The sequence below is a fragment of the Thrips palmi genome, unplaced genomic scaffold, assembly GCF_012932325.1.
Source record: "Thrips palmi isolate BJ-2018 unplaced genomic scaffold, TpBJ-2018v1 HiC_scaffold_10, whole genome shotgun sequence".
In the NCBI taxonomy this organism is placed as follows: Eukaryota; Metazoa; Arthropoda; class Insecta; order Thysanoptera; family Thripidae; genus Thrips; species Thrips palmi.
Genome location: NW_023144621.1, coordinates 21,768,178 through 21,790,899, shown reverse-complemented (window position 1 = coordinate 21,790,899; position 22,722 = coordinate 21,768,178). Strand labels below are relative to the sequence as shown.

Here is a 22,722-nt window from a genome sequence, read left to right as displayed (position 1 = left end):
ACCAAATATACGATTAGGAGTTGATGAAAATACTGGCCAGTGATGCAGCATCACACCGACTGCCCGTGCCAAAACTGACACTGAATGTCATTCCTCAACTCCAACTCTTCGAGTACATGCTGTGCGGCGCTAGGGCGTGTTTTTCGCCGCGGTCGTGAGCGCGTTCGCGTTCTCGCCTTGCGTCGGGTCGGGGTCGGGGCTGCGTCGGTACCGCACGAGCGGGGCGGTGGGGGTGAGGGGCGTGGAGCGGCGCGTACCTGTTGGGCGAGGTACCGAACTGAGGTACCCGGTGCACAGTGGTTTAAAATCCTGTTTTAGGGGGAATAAAGCGATTTTTCAAAAGTGTCGCGGGGGGCATTCTGGGGGGTGGAAACGAACTATAATACTCCAATACAATATAAAATGACGTTTATAGATTTTTATATGACGCTGGGAGCCACTGGGAAGGGTTTGATTTTAGTCTTTTGTATTTTGATCAAATTCACCTAATTTTCTTAGATGTTTCGTTCCCTTATTTTTCCAACGAGGGCGATGATACTGGTATGTTTGCGTGTTTTTCTTTTCGTTTCATCATTAATCAAAGGAAAGCAGCACACAGCGCAACATTTCGTTCGCGGTTTGGCTCACGGTGGCGGGTTTTTGCTACAAATGCGTTCAACACATTAAAAAACACACTTTTGGAGTTTCGGACATCGATGGGGCGCGATGGGGCGGAGTTATTGGTGCGAGGCGCTTCCCTTACATGTATATTAAGATGCCCCGATGATAACTTTTCCGCACTCGTCCGCAACACGAAACGCAAGGGGACCAACACCACAAAAACGTGCAAAATTGATTAGTTTTGGGGATAATCGCTTCTGGTGTGCACCATTCAAAATGAAAAAAACATCAGTGCAATTGTTTTTCTTTTCAAATATTTTGTTTTTCTTAGTAACAAAATGGTTTAATGCGGCTTAGAAGTTAAAACTAAGTATTTTGAGCACTTTTAGTTTTGCACTTTTTGTCAATTCTGTCATTTTTCTTCTAATTTTGCTTTTTTTCTCATTATTTTAGCATTATAAATCCAATTTTTATCGGACCACTTTTTCCTTTGAACTGGTCTTTGCCTATTGCCTACAGATGATTCAGTTCAATTCTGGTAGCATTTGGTCGCACGGGACGCTTGCTAGGACTTATTCCCCCGAAAATCGCATTTTAAACCACTGTGCGGTGCTGCCGCGGGCCGCAGATGGGGCCCAGGCCGGAGCGGCCGCCCCGCCCCGCCAGTGTAGCTGGTAGCGGCGTGCGGCGGAGGGAGCCCCCGAGACCAGAGCCCAGTCTTGGTCCGCGTGCCGAGAGAGCCACACGTCACGCCCCGCGCCCGGCCGCCCGGCGAAGTGGGTATCGCATCGCGCGTCATTCGAGATTCAATTCGAAGAGCCGCCGCGCGCCGCGCCGCGCACGCACTTCCCCGTGAAAGTCGTGACACCGCGTGCGCGCCGTGCGCCGTGCGCCCCGCCTGGGATTGCAGTGCTCACTTCCCCAGTGCGGAGTGCCGACCCAATCAGGTGATCGGAATCAGCCCGGTCGGATTACCTGCTCTTTGTTCGGCCGACCGGTACAGGCCGAACTGGTGCATCGAGTGATGAGTGTGTGTGCGTGAGTACGCGCGCGTGTGTGGGAGTAGACATGCCTGGATACGCATACGCCGACCTCTGCGACTCCAGCGACACGCTCAGGACGGCCCGGCATCCCCCCAGCAACTCCTTGCGCCTCAGCCTGCGGCCACGGCGGAGGCTGTGCCTGCAACGCCTGCAACGCCATGCCCAAGGACCGCTTGAAAGCCCTGCAGGCGGTGAGTTGAGTACCCGCTGTACCGTGGAGGTACTCCGAGGTACTCGCAGGGATTAGAAGGGGGGGCAGTGTCCACGGCGCACCGGCCGGCTCCAGCCAGCTCCAGCGGGGAGGGGAAGAGGGGGCAGGCCGGGCAGGGTCAGACAGCCGCCGTACGGGCTGTACCTTCTCGAGCACTCGGCCCTGCTCCTCCATGGAACCAGCCTCCACGACCCGGCAGTCCGACACCCAGCCGGTTCGGTCAACGCCAGGAATCATGCCAGTCCCGGCGGCGCTGGGTCCTGCTGCCCTGCTCCTGGGAGGGGAGGGGGAGGGGGCCGAGCTGAAGTAACATCTGACAGAAGAACGCCCCTCTGGCGACCCTCTCCGGGCTGCCGACTGATTCCGAGGCCCTGTCTCTCTCGCACTCGTGGGGCGTTCCGTATAGGTGCGAGAGAGACAGACCGACGAAAAAGCACTCTTGGAATGAGTCTGCAGTGCGGGCCTTGCGGGCCCAGTGGAAGGGAAGTCCAGTCCGGTTCCGATGTTCCGATCGCCGTGGGAGTCTGCTGAGCGTGCACTTCCCCGCCGCCACGCCACTGCCGTGTCAGCCGGAGCGCGGCGTGCGCGGCGGGCGGCCGTGGCTTTGGCATCGACTGAGACTCAGCTCGCCGGGGCGGAGCGCGGAGCGGAGCGGCCGGAGGCTAGTCATGTTTGATTGTAAACACTGCAAAAACGCTGAGCCGGCGAACAATACGTCACCCGTCACCGCACGCGTCCGTTGCGTGTCGCATCGGTGTCGCCGGTTGTGCTCGGTGTCAAGCGAACGCGAGCCTGACGTTTGTCTCGTCACGGCGCAACGGCGCGCACGCGTGACAGTCGTCTTGACACGGCCGTGCTGCGGCTGGCGCGCGCTGGCGCCACCGCCTTGACACACGCCGCCTTGCCCAACAGGCGCAGCCTAACGCGTAGCCGGCCCGCCGGGAACAATATGCGGCAAGCGAGTCTAGTCTGCGACAATTATCTCGAGGCGTTAAGTACAAAAGGCTTTTGTTGGCCTCGAATGGGAGCGCGGCTCGGAGCGCGGTGCAGCCTGTGGCGCACCGCGGCGACCGGCCGGACTGGTCTCTCGGTCTCGGTCTTTGGCGAGGCATTCCCTTGGTGCCTGCACTGGTGGCACTGGTGCTGCAGACTTTCCCGGTCGGTCGCGCCGTGCCGCTCCGCTTTCCGGCCAAGGCGGGCCAAGGCGGGCCAAGCCGCCGCCGAACGTCATCGCCACCATTATCTCGGTGATGCAACGACGGGGTGGCTTACGCCGCATGGCACTGCCGGGCACGGCGCGGCCAGCTTCTGCAGAAAATGGAAAAAACTCGCACCGTCGCGGAAAAGAAACCGATGCGGTCCGCGGCGGGAACGGCGGGGCGGTTCGCCGAGGCTTCGATAATGCATCGCCTGCTTCGCGCTCCGCGCTCCGCATCGGCCGCTATCTGTGTACGTGCCCGGCCCGCGGCGTGCAGCGTGCGGCCCTCCCTCCGCCATCACGCCCGGAAAGGGGCGGGCAGCGCGCATCGCGGAACCAAGCGTGAGCACGGCTCCGGGATGCGTTTCTCGGAACCTGGAACAGACTGGAACTGACTGGAACAGACGCAGCCAGGCGACTACTTCCAGTTCCATAGCTGCCATCCGACTTTTACTCATTCATTCCGTCACCATCGGCGTGGCCCATCCCGTCGGTTGTGGTGAAAACGAACTCCGCTCGCCGAACTGGACTGCTGCTGTTCGGAAGTCCGAAGCCGAAGCCCGCCGTCGTCTCGCTGCTGCCTCCTTCGTGCCCTTTCCTTCCCTCATTGTTTCGCATCCGGACTGCCCGTGCCCCGCGCCGTGCCCCTTGCCTCTGCCTGGTTATTCTCATTCTTATTCGGCGTTCGGCCTGATGGTTGCGCGTTGCGCGGCGTGGCGCTTCGCCGCCTGCATGACCTCCATGGCCCGCTGCCGCTGCCCGCTAGTGCTGGTGCCGGCCGGGCTGGGGCACGGGGGCACGCCTAGCGGCTGGGGCACGCCCCAGGACACACGGACAATGAAGTAGCACGACGCGGCGCCGTCGAGTTTAATCGACGTAGATCGGCCGGGGCAAGCGAGGCAGCCGGCTGATGCCGAGCGCCGCTTTGTCCCGCTGTCTCCCTCGCACTGACGGAGGCCTCCATTCGGGTGCGAGAGAGACAGCGCGACGAGTGCGTTCGGTGGCGGTGCTGACGGCGTCGCCGCCCCGCGGTGCATCACGCCTCCTGTTGCCGAATCGATAAGGCCGGCGATAACGCGATAACGACGCCCCGTCGTCGCCGTTAGTCATCTTGTTCATCAAGGGACGCGTCGCCGTGGCCGCGCCGCCGCACCGCCGCGCGGATCACGCGCTCTGGGAATTCCCTTTATCGGGCTCGCCTTATCCCAGTGGGTCGCCGTCGAAGCCGTCGAGGCCAGGACGACGCGCTGCTCGACGCGCTGCCTCGGCCGGCGGACGCGCAACGCGGTCACCGCACCGCACCGCGCGGAGACGCGAGCGCGGGGCAGGACTGGCAGGGCGGTGCCGTGCTCGAGGAGGCCGCGGAGTGCATGCAGATGGCCGGCGGAGGCACCGGGGCGCTGCGGGGCGCTGCCACGCCTTACGTCGGCTGGCTCTGCTTATCGCTGCGCATCAAGGAGCGGCCCGCGGCGCCGATAAGCGGCGGAGCGGCGATGTGCTTCAATCGCGAGGATCCGCGCCAAACAACGCGCGCCAAACAACGCGCACCACTGCGCGCGGCGCGCCTCGCAGCATTGCTCAAAAGCGGAAACAGAAGGACGACTTCTCGCCGCCGCGGGGGCGTTGCTCGCCGTCGCCCTCAAGCTGGCTCTGCGTGCACTGCGTGCGGTGCTGGCCGCGAGCCTCGCTCTGCAAGTGCGCGACCTCCGCGGTGACTCGCGTCGCCCTCAAGGAGGCCCGTCGCAAGGACGGCCGCTGACCCGCGCACCGCGCACAGCGCCCACCGAAGACGGCAGCTGGAAGCCAAACCAGACCCCCCAACAGACCGGACCCGCTTATGAGATTTGCGGATACTTGCGGTGGCGATTCGGGGTTCGAGTTCGGGGCGTGCCGGCGAGCGGCGCGGACGGCACCGGGCACCGCGAGGCGAGGCGAGGCGTGAGGGGCTTAGGTAACGGCAGCATGCACCGCTCGCTACCCTCTCCACTGCAAGCCACGGCAAGGCACGGCAAGGCACGCCCGAGAAAGTGCCAAACGGTGGGTGCGGCCGGCGGTGCGGCCCTGGGCGCGGGCAGCCCTGCCGTGCCGCCCCTGCCACGCGCCAAGGCCGGGGCGCCTGCGACGGAGGCAACGCGAGTGCACGGGTGCGCGCAGCGCGCTGGTTGCCTACCCGCCGCCAATTCCAACGACTGGCTCGATGGACTCGGACCGCTCTGTGAAAGCCCGTCCAGCATCCTTCGGACTTCGGAGAGTCGTTTTCCGCTCTGTCTCGCTCGCACTCATGGAGCGTCCCGTATAGGTGCGAGAGAGACGGAGCGACGAAAAGGACTCTCGGAATCAGTCCGCTGGGCTGCGCCGCTGCGCCGCTGCGCCGAACTGTGGTTTACTGCCGAGAGAGCGACACATTTGATGCTTTGAAGCGGCGAAGGGAAACCAGCCGGCGTCGGATGGCGTCCTGTCTAGCCCACTGTCTGGGCGGATGGCGTGTGCGGCTTCTCCGCCGAAATGGCCCCACCGCGGTGGTCTCGTCTCGTCGGGACGGCCAGGCCAGGCCAGGGCGGGGCGGGCCGGGGCTGCAGGGCTGGAGGGCTGGAGCAATGGTGGAGAAACGCCGTGCCGCGCCGCTCTGCGCCGCTCTGCCCGCCGTGATGAAAAAGGCACTCGTTGTGCCACCCGCCGCACGACCCGGCCGGGCCGCCAGCCGCGAGGCCAGCCCGCAGCAAAATCGAGCAAAATGGTGCTTGGCGCGGCAGCCGCATTGCCGTTGCCGCATTCCGCGTGGGTGCACTGGCGCTGCTGCAGCCTCCCAGCCTCCCAGGGCCAGAGCCTCGGCCAAAGCCGCTCCGCTACGCCCGCCCGCCCATCGGCCCATCGCTCGTTCCATGCTGGCTCAGCCGAGCGTGTCTGACCGCCGCGCCGTGCCGCGCCGCGCCGTGCCGTCGCGTGTCGTGCACCAATGGGGACAGACTGGCTGGGCTTCCGGTGGCGTCCGCGCCGGATGAACCACAGCGGCGCTCAAAACGTTCAAAATGCCGCGTGGCCCACTTACCCGGGGCGAGGCTTTCCAGCAGGCTGATTCCGAGAGTCGCTCTGTCTCTCTCGCACCTATACGGGACGTCCCATGAGTGCAAGAGCGACGAAGACGACGCTCGGAATCAGTGCGCTGATGGCCTGTCACGTGACGGACTGCACTCCGCGCTCTGCGAATGCGCGAGCTGGTTCGCGTCCCGCCGCTGCAGGCTGATTCCGACCACCGCTTTTGTCGCTGTCTCTCTCACACCCTTGCGGCAAGCCCGTGAGTGCGAGAGAGACAGAGCGACGAAGACGACTCCCGGAATCAGTCTGCTGGTGGCGTTTGTCGGCACGGGCACGCGGAGGCCACGCGCCGCGACGCGCCGGCACTGGCAGTTTGGTGCTTGGCGGAGGATCTGGGGCACGGACGGAAACACTGCGAGCGCAGTGCGGCGCAGTGCAGGCCGACTCCGAACCGCGCTTCCGTCGCTCTGTCTCTCTCGCACTCACGGGGCACCGCGTCGCGGTGCGAGAGAGACACGGTGACGAAGCGCTGTACCTAGTCTAGCAGCGCGGCAGCGTGTCACGATCAACAGCTTGCTCTGGTTGATTGCCTCTGCGAGGTCCTTCGGTGCGCCCCGCCGCCCCGCCGCCCCGCCGCCCCGCCGCCCCGCCGCCCCGCCGCCCCGCCGCCCCGCCGCCCCGCCGCCCCGCCCCCCCGCCGCCCCGCCGCCCCGCCGCCCCGCCGCCCCGCCGCCCCGCCGCCCCGCCGCCTAGTCATACCTTCCACCGGCGCGAGACGAGACGAGAAGCGCGACCGACCTCTCGTGCGCTCGCTAACCGGGCGAGGCAGAGGCAGGGCGAAGGGAAGGCGAAGAAGGGTCGAGCCTTGGCCACGCGGCCACGCGCTGCGCGGGGAAAAAGGGTAAACACTGCGAGCCCTGGATCAGCCTAGCGATTCAGGGGAGACGCGCCGTCGCTCTGTCCCTGTCGCTCTCATGGGGTTCTCCATAAGGGAGCGAGAGAGACAGACTGAGCGACAAACCGATCTTCTGAGTCGCTCTGCGGCTCGCGGCTCGCGGCCAGACCGCAGCGTGCGTGCCGCGTGCCGTCGCAACGAAACGACCGCCTGCAGCAACAAGTAGATATTATTGCCCAAGGCCAAGGCGCCAAGGCAGAGTCACTTTCATTTGTTTTCACTGGCAGAGCAGCGCGCGCCGCTCGAGCGTTCCCACCGCTCCACACCGCTCGCGGCGGCCTGCAGCTTGCAGCGTCATTATCTATAAACACGCTTAAAAGGCTAAGGCAGGCCCATCCCGCCCGTGCCGCCTGTATCGCCGCATCGCGAGATCGCCTGCGCGAGGGCCGCCTCTAACGAAGTGGCCCGTCGGAAAGTCATGCTGAGTCGACGGCATGGCGGCGGATGGCGGCCGGATCATGCACGGCGGCGGCAGCCCTGAGTGGGGCCTCGGGGGCGTAGCGGCGGGGTGGCCCGGACAGGGGGATCTGTTCGGACGAACTGAATAGCCCTCAAACAGGACTCAAGTCAGAGGTGAGAAAAGTGACCCGCTCCTGACCCGCCGTCATCCGCTCCGAAATTCAAGTGCCAATATCTCCAAAACGGTGACCAGTACATGCTATAACCATAAAATAACATTAAATGGAAATAAAATTTCCAAAACAAGTCACTTTATGCATAATACTCGTGCGTCCCTTAGTTTGCGAGATATCGACACCTATATTTCGGAGCGGATGACGGCGGGTCAGGAGCGGGTCACTTTTCTCACCTCTGACTCAAGTCAAACAATGGAGCCGATGGATTCCTAGTTCGAAGGACGCCTTTCTGTCTGTGTCGCTCAAAAAACTCGCCCTTCGCGTTCCGTCTCTGCGCGTCCCTGTTTGCAGCCACGCAAGAAGCGCTCTAGGTTCAGCAGCCTTGCGCACCGCGCACCGCGTAGTCGCAGCCTGTAGCGCCTGCGAGGTAGGCCAGCGTTCCGACCCGCCACACTCCGGTGTGGAGGCGGTGGCCTACCTCGCGCCTGTCGCTCTTTAGGGGCAAGGTAGGCCGCCGTCTCCACACCGGAGTGCGGCGGGTCGGAACGCTGGCCTACCTCGCAGGCGCTACCGGCGCCTCAGGCGGCAGACAGATTCCGAGAGTCGTTTTCGTCGCTCTGTCTCTCTCGCGCCCATAGGGACGCCCCATGAGTGCGAGAGAGACAGAGAGAAGTCAGTCTGTAGCAGTCCGGATGGCCGACCGGCAATCCGGCCGTTTGCAGCGTTCTGGCCAAACTTTGTAGCCTCAAAGGTGGGCGTGCGGTGCGGCAGGATGTCGCGCGCTGCCGTCTCGCGCCTCGCGGAGCACGGCGCACCGCGCAGAGGGCCATGACGACGACGATGACGACGGCTGGTTTGTCGTCGGCGAGACACGCGGCGCTGCCGCCGATACCCGTGACGGGGGCCTAGAAGGGGCGTGGCCGTTGTACGCAGTTCGCTTCGGCGGCAGAGGCGCGTAGTGTGACACTGCGACACTGTGACATAATGGCTGGCAATTGATGCGATCCGGCGGCTGCGGCGCTCTAGAGCCTCTAGAGCTCGGGCTGCCTCGGCTGTCGTCTTGCCTAGCCGGCGTCAAGGCCGCTCCGCCGCTCCGCCGCGCCGCCGCGGCCTGGCACGGCAGCGTCATGTACGTGCACCGCAGTCGCGCTTCCAGGTCCGACCGCCGACCGCCAGCAGACTGATTCCGAGAGTCGTTTTCGTCGCTCGCTCTCCCTCGCACTCATGGGGCGTCCCGTGTATGTGCGAGAGAGAGACAGGGCGACGAAAACGACCCTCGGAATGAGTCTGCTGGCCGAGCAGCCAGCCAGGCAGCCAATCGCCAGCTGCCGGCCAGCCGATAGGCACCTGATAGGCACGGCGCGCGGCCACTCCAAGCGCAGGCGATTGCCATTGTGTGTAATCACGCGTGCGGCCTGGACTGGCTGGACTGGCACACTGGACCGAGTCCCTGGATTGGCCTGCAATGAGATCGTTGTTGCCGAACCGATTGACCACTACACCGCAATCAGTGGTTTTGCTTTGCCCCTGCGACGGTCATTCGGCCATCACGTCGTCGGCGTTCGGGCGACGCGGCGACGCGCACCTACTCCACGGCGTCGTGACGGAGCGGGGCGGGGCGTGGCGCGGCGGGGCGGGGCGTGGCGGGGCGGGGCGTGGCGGGGCGTGGCGGGGCGGGGCGTGGCGGGGCGTGGCGCGGCGGGGCGGGGCGGGCGGGGCGTGGCGGGGCGTGGCGGGGCGTGGCGGGGCGTGGCGCGGCGGGGCGTGGCGTGGCGTGGCGTGGCGCGGCGGGGCGGGCGGGGCGGGGCGGGGCGGGGCGTGGCGGGGCGTGGCGGGGCGTGGCGGGGCGGGGCGTGGCGTGGCGTGGCGTGGCGCGGCGGGCGGGGCGTGCGTGGCGGGGCGTGGCGGGGCGTGGCGTGGCGGGGCGTGGCGGGGCGTGGCGGGGCGTGGCGGGCGGGGCGGGCGTGGCGCGGCGTGGCGTGGCGGGGCGGGGCGTGGCGTGGCGGGGCGGGCGGGCGGGGCGGGCGGGGCGGGGCGGGGCGTGGCGGGGCGTGGCGGCGCACGGCGCAGCGTCTGACCGCCACAAGGGCAACTCGTACGTGAGGATGCCCCCACTTCCCCCTCCCTGCGACTGCGCGTCAACACGTGGACCAGGACCGCGCCGAGCCAGACGAAGAGACGGTGCTGCTGCTGCTGCCGACGGCCGAATTAGGGAGCGGCAGACTGATTCCGACGGTCATTTTGGCCGCTGTTTCTCTCACACCGACACGTGAAGCCCCACGAGTGCGAGAGAGACGGAGCGACGGAAACGACTCCCGGAGTCACTCTGCAGGCTTCACGCAACGAGGTGGCCGCGTCGCGCGCGTCGCCCGCAGTCCCAACCCTAGACTCCAGGGACATTCCAAGCCAGTTCATACGGGGCCCCAAATTTCACACCTCGGATTTGGGTTCTGGTGACTTTTCTCCTGCCGCGGGCGCTATTTGCAAGTGGGCAGGGACGCGCAGGCTGCGTCGGTGCGACCTTTTCTCTCCGCTCTCGGTCAGGGAAGCACTGGGACTGTGGTGCCCATCGAGCGCCTGACTGGACTTGAGAGGCTTGAGATCGTACAATGCCGTTTCGGGACTGGGGGGGGACCCTGCGGGCAACCGGGCACGCCAGGCGCGCGGCGTTTTGTGTGCAGCGCGGCGCTCGCCCTGCAGGTCGCCGCGACGCGTCGCGACGCCGAGGCCTAGATCCTGGTGGAAAGTAAGCGACCCGCGGCGTGGGCGCCCCGTCCCCGCGGCGGGCGCGGCGCGGCGGCGGCGATCGCATTCCGGCCGTCGGCTTATTATTTCAGTCGGCCGGGCTGCATTGCTGCATTGCTGCATTGCTGCATGCCGCGCTGCAATGCTGGGCCGCGCCGGGAAAGGCGGCGGGGGCATTTAAATAAACATTATTCCGGCGGTGTAACTGGACCGGGCAGCGAGATGCAAACCAGCGCGAGTGGGAGGCGCGTGGATTATCCCGACATCCCGACTAACTGGAGCGCCCTCCGTCCCTCCCCCTCGCCGCCCTCGCCTCACCATCGCCCATCGCCTGCCATCGCACAGTGAGGCGGCCAAACCTCTAGACGCGTTTTGAGCTTTAGAGTCGCTAAACAGGACTCGAACTGGGCGTGTGACCCCACCAATGGATTCCTCGTTCGGAGAGCAATCCATTGGTGGGGTCACACATTTCGGTCGAGTCCTGTTCAGCGACTCTGGAGCTCCAAACGGGTCTGGGATTTTGACCGCCCCCACCTGGCTTCCGTCCCACTGTGCATCGCCCTCGCCAGCCTCGGCCGCCTCCCTGTTCTTCCTGGGTGTTCTTGGAGGCGTTCCTCGAGGCGCTCCTGGAGGTTCCGCGGCCCTTACATGTCGAAGGCGCGGCGCCAATTCCGCTGCCATCCAATCAGCCAGACACCTGCCGGAGCAGGATCGCCGCCGCGCCGTCCGGAGTCCGGACAGAGGTTCCGGAAGTCTGAGTGACTGGCGACCCATCAGGAAGCCCCGCGCCGCCGCCATGCTCGGGCCGCGCTCGGGTCGCCGCCTGCCGTCGGGCCCCTTCCTCTTCCCCTTTCTCGCACGTTGACCCACGCCCTGCCACTGGCCGTTCACGCCACCGCCAGAACACCAGAACCTGTTGCCCCACCACCACCCCCTGCCGCTACCTGCCGCCGGTGCTCGCGCCCACCGCGCCACCACGCCCGCTTGCAGCTCACGTCCTCGGGCCTGGCGGCGTGGCGGCCTGGCTGGCTTGGCTGCTTGGCCGGGTCGCCGGCTGGGGCCACGGGGCCGTGAGGGCGGCCGTGAGGACGGCCCGCCGCGCCGCGCTGCGGTCTGTGGCCTCGCAAGGCCACGGGCGCGACGCGGCGTGGATGGAGAGGGGCGTCGCGTCGCGGCGGAATCAATGTCCTGCGGGAGACTCATTCCGAGAGCCGTTGCCGTCGCTCTCTCTCGCACTCGCGGGGAGTCCCGTACAGGTGCGAGAGGGACAGAGCGACGAATACGACTCTCGGAACCAGTCTCCTGCTGACGCGCGTCGCCGTGCGCGGTGCGCGGTGCGTCTGCGTCAGTGACTCGGTGAGGTGGAATTTCGCGGGACCCTTTTAATCGCTATGGCCGCCGATTACCTGCGCTGCGCTCGGCCAGGCCGGAGCCAGGCCAGGCTCGGCTGACTCACGCTTGTTCCGCGGATGCAGCGCTCGCGGCGCTGCTGTTGCTCTGGTGAGCGCTTTCCGAACGGCGCCGCTCCGTCTCTCTCGCACTCTTGGGGCGTTCCGTAAGGGCGCGAGGCAGACGGAGACACGCGACGGAACGCTGTGCGGAACCAGCCTGCTGTTCGCGAAGCTGCGGCGGAGAGCTGTGCCCTGGGCTGCCCCAGGCCGCGTTGGATCTTTAGCTCCGCTGCGGCGCTGGACCGCGACGAACCGCGCCTCCCTCCCCCTCCACGCCATGCACGTCGTGCGGCACGTCGTGCGGCACGTCGTGCGGCACGTAGCGCCGTAGTACTGCACCGACCGGCTGCATTTTCTACTCCATCGCTCTACTTAATTAAGTCGGCCCAGCGCCGCCAGCGCAGGGCCCACTAGGCTGGGGCCACTAGGCTGGGCCCACTAGGCTGGGCCCACTAGGCTGGGGCCGCTGCGGTGCAGCAATGGCAGGCAAGGCAGTAAGCAAGGCAGCGCCAGGCAACGCATGCCTTGCAGCAACACAGACAGGCAGCAACGACGCGGCGGGGCGGCGCACAGTGGGCCAGAAGGCCGGCGCCGGCAGCCAAAACTCTTGACGCGTTTTGAGCTCCGGATTCGCTGAACAGGACTCGAACCGAACGTGTGACCACACCAAAGGATTGCTCTCCGAACGAGGAATCCATTAGTGGGGTCACACGCTCGGTTCGAGTCCCATTTAGCGACTCTGGAGCTCAAAACGCGTCCGGGATTGCGACCGCCTCCACCGGTCTTCTGGCCCACTGTGTGGCGACGGCGCGGCGGTGCGTTGCCCGCGTTTTTGTCCCCGCAGCCGGCAGGGCAAGCAGGCTGCGCTGGAGCCGGCCGAGACCGAGAAGCAGGAGGTGAGGCAAAGCCCGGCTGCGGCTGCGGCCCTGCGGGGTCACCGGCCGTCGCCGCCCCACCGCGTCCTAGCGTCCCTGCGGTACTCGCGCCGCCGCGCCGCTCTGCAGCAGACTGATTCCGGGAGGCTCGCTCTGTCCCTCTCGCACCTATACGGGGTGCCCCACGAGTGCGAGAGAGACAGAGCGACGAAAACGACTCTCGGAATCAGGCTGCAGAGTGGAGTGCTTTGTAGCTTTGCAGCAGGGAATGACTGCCCTCCTATTATCCCGCTTTTATTATCGCGTCGTCTTCGTCTTCGGCCGGCTTGCCGAAGCCGCGAAGCCAGGCGGCCTCGGAAGGGCTTTGGACTCGAAAGCCTTTTTCCATTCCCCGTTGCTCCATTCTGCTTTCCGGTGCAGCGCACGGCAGGGTCAAAAGCACGAGGCGCCAGCCAGACAGCCGGGCGGGCAGACAGACAGACGAACGAGTTTAGAGTGCGGCGCTTCATCGCTGATTGTCCCGCGGGCTTATTGCCCCGACTCAGGGTCAGCTTCGTTGGCTTTGCTAGCTTCGCTGGCGCCGGGTGCCGCTCACGCTGGACGCAGTTGACGCAGTGTGCTGGTATACTAGGGCGCTGCAGTGTTACAGTGCAGTGCGCCCGGGGGGTAGGCCGGCCCGCTAGGCCTACCTTGCGGCCTTCCTGACGGCCTACCTGACGGCCTGCCTGCCTCACTCCGTCGCCACCGCACTGCGGACCGACGTGTCCCGCGCACGATAAGCGTGTTTTAGCGGCCGCGTCGCCTCGGGTGATAAAGACAGGGCCTTGCGGGGCCTTGCCGGGCCTTGCGGGGCCTTGCGGGGCCTTGCGGGGCCGTGCCGGGCCTTGCCACCGCGGCACCGCCACACTGCAGCGCGTGGAGACGCGGCCGGCACGGCGAGCACGGCGAGCACGTCCAAGGCGACGCGCCAGAAACCGGCCGGACACGAGGTTGACGCAAACGCTGTTGTGTACTATCAGCGGCAAATAACAAAACAAACAAAGCCTGACCCGCTGCTTCCGCGCCTCCTGCGGTTTTGGCTCCATCCTTTTGCCAGGGATTGTCCCGACCGGAGTCCGACGGCCGCCATGCCAAAGTAAAGCTCTCTCGGGACGCGGAGTGCAGCGGCCGTGGCGTGCCGTGCCACAGTGGGCCGCAGGCGGACAAAACTCTAGACGCGTTGTGAGCTCCAGACTCGAACTAAACCTGTGACCCCACTAATGGATTCCTCGTTCGGAGAGCAATCGTGGTGTTGGGGTCACAGGTTCGGTTTCAGTCCCATTTTGCGACTCTGGAGCTCCAAACGCGTCCGGGATTGTGACCGCCTCCGCCGGTCTTCTGGCCCACTGCGCGTGGCGTGGCCGTGGCGTGGCCATGGCGTGGCATAGGGTGCACTGCCCTGCCCTGGCCGCGGGCATTGCGGGCATCGCGGGCATCGCGGTCCCTGAATGGACTCATCAGTGTGCCGTACCGGCCGTGCCTGCAGCTCGTGCGCGGTGCACTCGATGAATGGGAGCGGCGCAGTTTCACGCACGCACGCGCAGGGCACGGCCGCGCCCGCCTCGCACGCACGCTGATTATGATGCTGTATGCTACTCTCGTTACACAACCTCCGCCGGATCTTGCATTGTGCTGGGCGCACGCCGGCGTGCGCGTGTGTGTTTGTGCGCCCGTGTTGTGTGTACACCGGTGTACACTGTACACGTGTGGCATGTGTGTGATAGTACCGCTCCGCTGCGCTGCGATCCAGGCCTGGGTCACAGTTTTTTCGGCGCGCGATTTGACCCTCCCCGTTCTTGTCTCGCAGGTGGCCAGTTCGTTCGAGGAGCAGCGTCTGAGCACGCTTCCGCCAGGCCTGCAGGGCCATGTGGTCAACATGGGCACCCTGGGGCCGCGCGTCGAGCCCGGCGTCAACCCGGCCTTCAGCGTGGACGAGGAGTACGACGCCATGGACGCCTTCTTCAAGCAGGTAGGCGCCGTAGGCACAGTGGATTTGCCAGAAGACCGGTCGTGGAGGAGGCAAAGACCCTAGACGCGCATTTTGAGCTCCAGAGTCGGTAAACAGGATTCGAACCGAACGTGGGACTCCACTAGGATTCCTCGTTTGGAGAGCAATCCATTGAGGGGGGCACACGTACGGTTCGAGTCCCATTTAGCTAGCTACTCTGGAGCTCAAAACGCGTCTAGAGTTTTGGCCACCTCCACCGGTCTTCTGGCCTGCGGGTTCGGTTCCCGCCCTCCTCACTTCGGCCGCGGCCCAGCTGTCACTGTTGTTGTTCTTCTCATGCGCGGTGCACGGGTTCGAATCCCGACTGACTTCCTTTTCCCTTCGCTTCCAGGTGGAGGAGGCGCGCGCGCTCACCAGGGGCGTCAAGGAGCACGTCAAAGAGATGCGGCGACTCCACAGCCAAGTGCTATCGTCGCCAAGGCCTGACCAAAGTGGGTATCATTACGACGGGCAGGTGCTTGCCGGCCTCGTTGCCGGCGTGGTGCTGTGGGCACCAGCGCGACTTACCGCCGCCCCTCCCCGGCCGCCCCGCGCCCCCCGCGCCACGCCGAGGAGGCCCTGATAACGCTCGACGAGCTACCTAGGCCTCAACACGCCCTCGGCGTGACAAAAACTCGTTGCAACTTCTTCAACTTCATGAAATTGGTCTTTCTTTTGCTGGCTTAAAATGTTTTCCGCGACGCGCTGTCACTGCGGTGCTTTGTGTTGCAGGCATCAAGGAGGAACTGGAAAGGCGCGCCGCAGAAGTGAAATCGTCGGTCAAGAAGGTCACCCACATACTGAAAGGTACGCAAACGCCGTGCTGGAGGCTGGGGCGGGAGAGGGTGCGACGCCGCGTTGCTTGGCGCGGTTTGCAAGTCAGTATGCGGGATTAATGTTGGGGCGTTCTCCACTCGCTTGGCGTTCCAGCCCTGGAGCGCGGCCTGGAGCCTGACGATGGCTCCGCGGCACTGCGAATCCGGCGGACGCAGCACTCCACGTGCCTGCACCTGCTCGTCGAGGCCCTCACCGAGTTCAACGGCGAACAGGAGGACTACAAGAACAAGTGCGAGGAGCGCATCAAGAGGGTCATCAGCATCGGTAGGTGGCACGCCGTCAAACTTTAGAGGAACCGATGTTTCGAGGGGATTGTCGCTCTGAACTCGTGCCGGCGTGTTTTGCAGCCAAAGTGGAGGTCAGCGACGAGAAGCTGGAGAACCTCATGGAGACCGGCAACTTCGGATCCATCTTCAACGGCGACGTGAGTGCACGGCTTCGGCGCTTCAACGTCTGATCTGCTTTGTGTTTCCTTGGCCACCGAACGGTTTTCTTGTCCGCCAATCAGATCATCACGGAGACGCTGGAGGCGCGCCAGGCGCTCGAGGACGTGACGGCGCGGCACCAGGAGATCATCAAGCTCGAGAGGTCCATCCGCGACCTCAGGGACATGTTCGTGGAGATGTCGCTGCTGGTGGAGCGGCAGGGCGACATGATCAACAACATCGAGCGGCAGGTCATGGAGACCAGGGAGCACGTCGAGACGGCCAACGTCGTCGCCAAGAAGGCCATGAAGTACCAAAGCAAGTTCCGCCACGTGAGTACACCCTTGGTTCACATACCCTATTTTAAGATTTTGTTTCATTTTTGTGCCGATTAACCAACTGTGCCTTCTCCAGAAAAAAATCACCCTATACGTCGTCCTGGCCGTCCTGTTGGTGATCCTCGTGGTCATCATCATCGTGATGGTTGTGCCCAAGACCACGACGACGACGAATAGCGTGCAGTCCGCGGCCCGAACCACCACGGCCCCCGTGACCACCACCGTCGCCGACCCCACCACCTCCTTGCCGGCCAACCAGCTCGCCACCGAGGCCCCGTAGGGCGAGCCGTATAGCGAGCCGTCAGGCCCTTTGGCCCGTTGGCCTTTTGGCTCGCCTGTTGGGCCCAGGACCCCGCCAAACATGGGCCCAGTGTGACAAGTTACCATAGAGCACCGAGAGAGAAGCGCTGCCTTCATGTGCGCCTGCATCGCGGAGCGGGTAGGCAACCCAACCGACGCCGGTGCTGTGCGCGTCGCCCCGCGCGGAAGGCCGAGAATTTGAACAGAACGAGTTCAATGGACGTGTGACACGTGCCTGCCGGTGTGCTAAATGCACACTGGGCGATAAACTTTGTTATTTCGTGATATGCCTTAGTTATGTGATGCTAGAATTAATGTGAACAGTTTAGCTTTATTGGATGGAAAATGGTGTACATAATTTATTGCAATGTTTTGTTTTCTAAAAGTGGGCTCTAAAGGGTGTCCTCTTCAGAACTCCATTATGTATGTGTCTTGCTTAATCTGTTACTTCCCCTTGTAGCCTTAATGTGAGCCTTAGTCACTTTATTGACTTAAGTAAAACTATTTTGTTGCATTCATCGGATTGGCTTCCTGTCGTCAAGGAACTGATCTCACTTATACGTCTGACAATCTAGTCACTGTGCTCGTTGAGAGTAAAGCAGGAGTGTGTGCCGTCTAGATGTTTTTTTTTTTTTTGCCTTCCTTGCCCTTTGTCCCCACCGACCCACCTGACACTTGAAGGAACTCGATCTTAACTCATCACTATTCGCTTTTTAAAGTTCAACTTCTTATCAACATACAACCAAAAATCGAACAGAAAATCGTCCCTATCAAAAAGTATCAGCAGTCACAATGCAATTATTATCCATTAAAAACAATAAAATGAATCGCGAACTTTTGGTCTCATGACGCGGGAAACGATAGGAGAGATAAGAGAAAACACTGGGGGCCCAGACACGCAGGACGCAAAAGAAAAGAGAAACAAAAATCGATTGGCCTTATCGCGATTAGGGATTTGGGCCGGGGAAGGGAAACCGCGCCTGACTGGCCTGACTCTGCCACTAGGACTGCGGGCTCGGGGCGGACGCCTTCGGTTGGAAATCTCAGCAGCGGCGCGACGGCCCGACGCCTGCAAGTAGTCGGCTTCGGTTATAAACTACGGGCACATACACAGTACGTAACAGGCCAATCAGTACCAGTACACTGTCGTTTGTGAGCAGCCGCCCCCAGTCGCCCCTCCCCCTCTCTGCTTTTCTTGTCCATTCCCCCGCATTCCCCGCGCCTTCCCGCGCCTTCCCCCTCCCTGCCGGCCGCGTACCCCTCCTACCCCTCCCACCCCCTTCCGTCCCTTCCCTCCACCTCCACCTCCACCCGCCACTCTTACTCATCATTCTCAACTCGGCTGGCTCTGGCATTGACCCTGAAAAAAAGCTCCAGTGTTTCTTTCTGTGCCGCCGATCACCCAAGGTGCAGGCGATGCCGTTTAGCAAGCGGAACCGTTGAACGTAAGTGGTTACCAGTTGGCGTGGGAGACTGAAGTGCCGAAATCTAGGAGCAGAAACATAGAAGGTGCCACGGCTGTCGTTAATCCCGTGTGCCCCACGGTATCGGTCAGTACAGTACCAAAATGGGATGGTTACAGGGGTTCTTTAGGGAGTGTCACAGTAGTTTCAAGTCATGAGATTAACTGGCAACCCGCTGGGACCTTTTGCCAGTTGGAATTTTGAAAATTTGAGGTTATAAGGGCAGTTTAAGCCGGTGCGGCCATGACTGCTTAAAAATCGCTGGAATGTCCATTAATGCAAATTATCAAGATTATGGCAACAATAAAATACTTTCACAGTCATCGTTCAGTCACATATCTTTTTTTCTTTACATTTTCAAATTGTGTTGTTATTTTAAGTTTGCCTTAAATTTAAAAACCAACTAAGAAAAACTCAGTTATGTACATTTTCAATGCTAACTTTGTAGTACTGAGTGTGCTTATGGCCATTGAGTGTTTACTCTCTTGCTTAGCACTCATGTGTGAGCCACCCAGCAAGGCGGCGCCACTACTAATGCACCCTGGCAGCAATTTCAAATGTGTTGCCTCACCGTGACGGTCTTTTGTGTACTCTTTCTTTCACACCTTCACTTTCTTGTCTCACCTGTTTGCTGGAGTATAATCCTCTACATACTCTTATGTTTAATCCTACCCTTCAAAAATAAAAACAACAAAAACCAAGCAAAATATATTGAACTGCCCTTATAATTTTAGTCCTCTTGTTTCTGTTTTTTTTTTCCAGAATTTAATTCTTTTGGAATGGCTGGTTCAACTACAAACATGTCAGTTCGAAGCTTTAAACATGTCGCAGCACGAGTGTTTCACCGTGTTGTGGAACTCATTGCACGCGCTCTGTTCAGTATTGTTTATTTTGGATCCAAAGACAAAGTGTCACCTATAAACAATATGCTTCTTCTTGAATCTGCATCTTCTTTAGCATTTAAAATTCGTACTCAAAAGGTATTGTAATAACCATCTATTTCCTGGAACATTTTCTGTGCGAACCAGGTTTGTCTTACATTTACCTTTTGACAGGTCACAAGTGTTGAAGTTGTTCAATCCTTCATTGACCGCATCAATGAAACGAATCCCATCATCAATGGTGTTGTGGACACTCGGTTCTCTGCTGCACTGGAAGAGGCTAAAGCTGCAGATGAACTTATTGCTTCTGGATTGAAGTCTGAGACAGTTCTTGCTAAGGAAAAACCATTTTTGGGTGTACCTTTCACAACAAAGGAGTGTCTTCAATCAGAGGGTAATAAGGTTGGCCTCAGACAATTTTAACCAACTTTGTAATTCTTTAATTTAAATATATTTCTTTGTTCAAAATTGTCAGGTTTATGTCATTGTGCTGGTCTGTACAAGCGGCGTTGTTTGAAAGGAACAAAAGACGCAGATGCAGTTGCTCACATGAAGCGAGCTGGAGCTATTTTGCTGGCTGTGACAAATGTCTCTGAATTGGCTATGTGGTGGGAAAGCCATAATTATGTTCATGGCCGTTCTCGAAATTCTTACGACACCAGTCGAATTGTTGGAGGTTCTTCTGGCGGAGAGGTATGGGGGCTCAAAGTTGTGTTGAAAGTATTTGGCTTTATGGAAACCTGATAATTTTTACCTTACCTCATCCCATCAGGGCACTGTATTGTCAGCGGGAGCTTCTCCCATTGGTATTGGTTCTGATATTGGTGGCTCCATTCGAATGCCTGCTTTCTTCAATGGTATCTTTGGTCACAAACCTTCAAAATGTAAGATTCCATTTTTCAATCCTTTTTCAGTTCTGTTTTTGAGTGGATGAACTCATTTTGTGGCTTTATTTGTTTGTAGTCATAGTTTCCAATGAAGGACAGTTTCCATGTCCAAGTGATGAGGAACATTCTTCTTTCCTTGGCCTGGGACCTATGAGCCGATTCGCGTCTGATCTACTTCCAACACTGAGGGTTATTGCAGATAAAAATGCCTCAAAGCTTAAGCTGGATGAAAAGGTATAGTATTTTGTTTCTAAATTAAGCCCTTTCGTATCATTATTATCATTGATGCCCATGGAAACTGTACATTTTTGAACTAAATTTTTTCATTAGATTGATATGAAAAAAATCAAAGTATTTTACGCAGAAGATGATGGCGGTTCTTTCCTTATTAGTCCTGTTGATCCTGACATCAAGGCATCCCTCCGTAATGTTATAACATATCTAGAGAAAGCGCATGGTATTAAAGCACAGAAGGCAAGTATCGACTCTTCTTTCAGCAAGTGGCCTTGTCTCATCATTCAGATGCTAATGTCTGACTTACAAATTACAGGTTTCTCTTGACTTGCTTCGAATTTCTGGACCCATTTGGTTGGCTAGAATGAAGAGCAGAGGCATCTCCCGATTTGCTCAGGAACTCTCCAATAATGAAGTATGTAGTAAAACACAGTTTGACTGCATTATTTTTTAAAATTTAAAACACTAAGGTTTTTATGATGTTAATTCATTTTTGTTTTGCAGGGGAATTTTAAAGTAGGCTGGGAGTTGGTTAAATGGCTCCTCTGCATGTCACGCCATACTTTAATTGCTCTCTTCACAGTAATAATGGAAGGACTGGGTGAGCCTTATGGTAGCCCCAAACATCAACATCTTGTGGAGAAAAGTAACCAATTGGAAATGCAGATCAATGTAAGAATACCTCTTCATTTAAAAATTACCTGTTTTCTTGTAACAAAATTTTATGTATTCCTTTGTATAACTTTGCAGGATTTGCTCGGCAATGATGGTGTATTTTTATACCCAACCCATCCAACACCTGCTCCATACCACAACGAACCTCTTATCAAGCCCTTTAATTTTTCCTATTCAGCAATCTTCAACATCATGGGTTTTCCAGCAACTGCAATTCCTCTTGGGCTTGGATCTGAAGGTTTACCTATCGGAATACAAGCTGTAGGGACCTATGGCAATGATCATCTAACCATTGCTATGGCTGTTGAGTTGGAAAAGGCATTTGGTGGATGGGTAGCTCCCTCTGTCAGTGTCTGATTGTACACTATTTTGAATTACCAGAATGAAAGCTTGGTATTGTTGAAATTGTTAGAATCAATTCTTCAGTTCAATGTTAAAGTGAAGTGCCTGTTAAAATGAATTCAGCACCAAATCGAAATTTGCTGACGTCTCCTGTTACCCACTGTGGATTGTTTACCTGAGTTTGTTTGTTTTTGTTGTAATTAAGAGGTTTTTTCATATCCAATGAATTTTTAAATGTATTTTCTTCAAAACCTTTTAATTTAATTTTTTTTTGGGGGGGGGGGGAGCAGTTATTTTTATTTTGTCACTGTTTTGGTTGTGATACATTTAGCTTCTTGTGTGTTTCATTCCGTTACTAGTATTGGCTTGAATTTGGGGGTATATAAGTGTTACATTGTTGACACTGACGTAAGGAACCTGTTGTGTTCTCCAGCTCTGAAAAAAAAAAAAAACAAGTTTCTCAGTCTGAGATTTTTATTGTAAGACCTTTGTCAGGCATTGTTTTCAACGACTTCATATTCTTCCTGGTTGCCAAAAGTGAGCCACTCAATTGTGATGAAGAAGCACAGAGTTTGCATTTATAAAACTATTTTGGTATCATATAGGACTGTTTATTGTTCAGAGTTGTTTGTTAAATGAGAATGAGCTGATGATGGTGTTAAGTGTTTGTTGTATGAAAATCTAAATTATTATTAAGATTTGCTTTTTAATTTGTTTGCCACATAGAACATACAAAAATGCTTTTCATTACGCTTATCATTATATAGGACAGAGTTCCCAAGCTCTGCCCTGTATTCTCCTTGATCTGCTGCCAAAACTTGGTTTTTATTCTATGCCTGCTTTTCCTTTCTTGCTCAAAGTGCTGTGATGTGTTAAAGAATCCTCTTGCCCATTTATAACTTGCCTTTTGTATATTTGTCTTAAGTATACTGTAGTTTGTGGTTTCACATGTTGACTTTCATTCTTCAAATCCTTCTTTAATCAAAGTCTGGGGCACTTCTATTGTTAGCAGTATTCTAAAGACCAAATGTTTGCAGTATTATATTCATCATTCTGTTGTACAACTAATCTATGAATTATGCTTTATATTTTTGCTATGTTTTTTTAATTTTCCTCAAACTAAGAAAAGCAGTTAGGGTATTTGCAATTCTTCAGTACTTCCTTGTCAGTTGTCTCTTCTTCCTGCTCCTTTGCATCATTCAACAAAGTTGATGTGTTAGTAAGCCTTTTGTGGCAAACTACTACAAATGTGTTGCAAGATCGCATTCTATTCCTCCTCTTCAGGAACATTCGTTAATGTTTCCAAGTGATGAGCACTTGTTTGTGATTTTAAGAAATGAATCCTTTCAATGAAACAAATCTTGTTTTCTATTTGTTTAAAATATTTCTTTTTATATAGTAGTGGTTTGTATCCATCTAGTCTAGAGAAATTTTTAAGCTGATAGGTGTGCTGATCTGTTCTGTTGAAAAAATGTGTTGTCATTAAAATTCACCTGTATTTAGGTTGTGATCCTTGTGCACATAATTGAGTTTTCTTTGAAGTTTGGGTTGGTCATGAACTTAACTAGCCAGAATTTCTGCAGCGCATAAAGGGTGTTTAACCTTCACAACTTTTTGTGAACAAA

At 58.3% G+C, this 22,722-nt stretch overlaps 2 protein-coding genes across 4 annotated transcripts; both read left to right on the top strand.

The window, feature by feature from the left end:
- Window positions 1-1,316: 1,316 nt before the first annotated feature.
- Window positions 1,317-17,233, top strand: LOC117639057 (syntaxin-like). The gene is made up of 8 exons (XM_034374421.1): window positions 1,317-1,834; window positions 14,536-14,697; window positions 15,068-15,167; window positions 15,448-15,522; window positions 15,646-15,816; window positions 15,900-15,976; window positions 16,061-16,309; window positions 16,392-17,233. Exons 1-8 carry the CDS (start codon window positions 1,802-1,804, stop codon window positions 16,593-16,595), a joined length of 1,071 nt encoding a protein of 356 aa, XP_034230312.1. The 5' UTR covers window positions 1,317-1,801; the 3' UTR covers window positions 16,596-17,233.
- Window positions 17,234-17,579: 346 nt separating this feature from the next.
- Window positions 17,580-22,185, top strand: LOC117639056 (fatty-acid amide hydrolase 2-A). Of its 3 annotated transcripts, none has more exons than XM_034374417.1 (10): window positions 17,580-17,728; window positions 18,841-19,058; window positions 19,134-19,353; window positions 19,435-19,652; window positions 19,732-19,843; window positions 19,923-20,080; window positions 20,177-20,320; window positions 20,397-20,495; window positions 20,585-20,752; window positions 20,831-21,112. In XM_034374417.1, exons 2-10 carry the CDS (start codon window positions 18,858-18,860, stop codon window positions 21,110-21,112), a joined length of 1,602 nt encoding a protein of 533 aa, XP_034230308.1. In that variant the 5' UTR covers window positions 17,580-17,728; window positions 18,841-18,857. The 3 variants fall into 3 exon arrangements, with proteins under 3 accessions (XP_034230308.1, XP_034230311.1, XP_034230310.1); XM_034374420.1 differs by lacking the exon at window positions 17,580-17,728 and adding an exon at window positions 17,898-18,060 and having other exon boundaries at window positions 20,831-22,185; XM_034374419.1 differs by lacking the exon at window positions 17,580-17,728 and adding an exon at window positions 18,147-18,165.
- The last annotated feature ends 537 nt before the right edge of the window (window positions 22,186-22,722 follow it).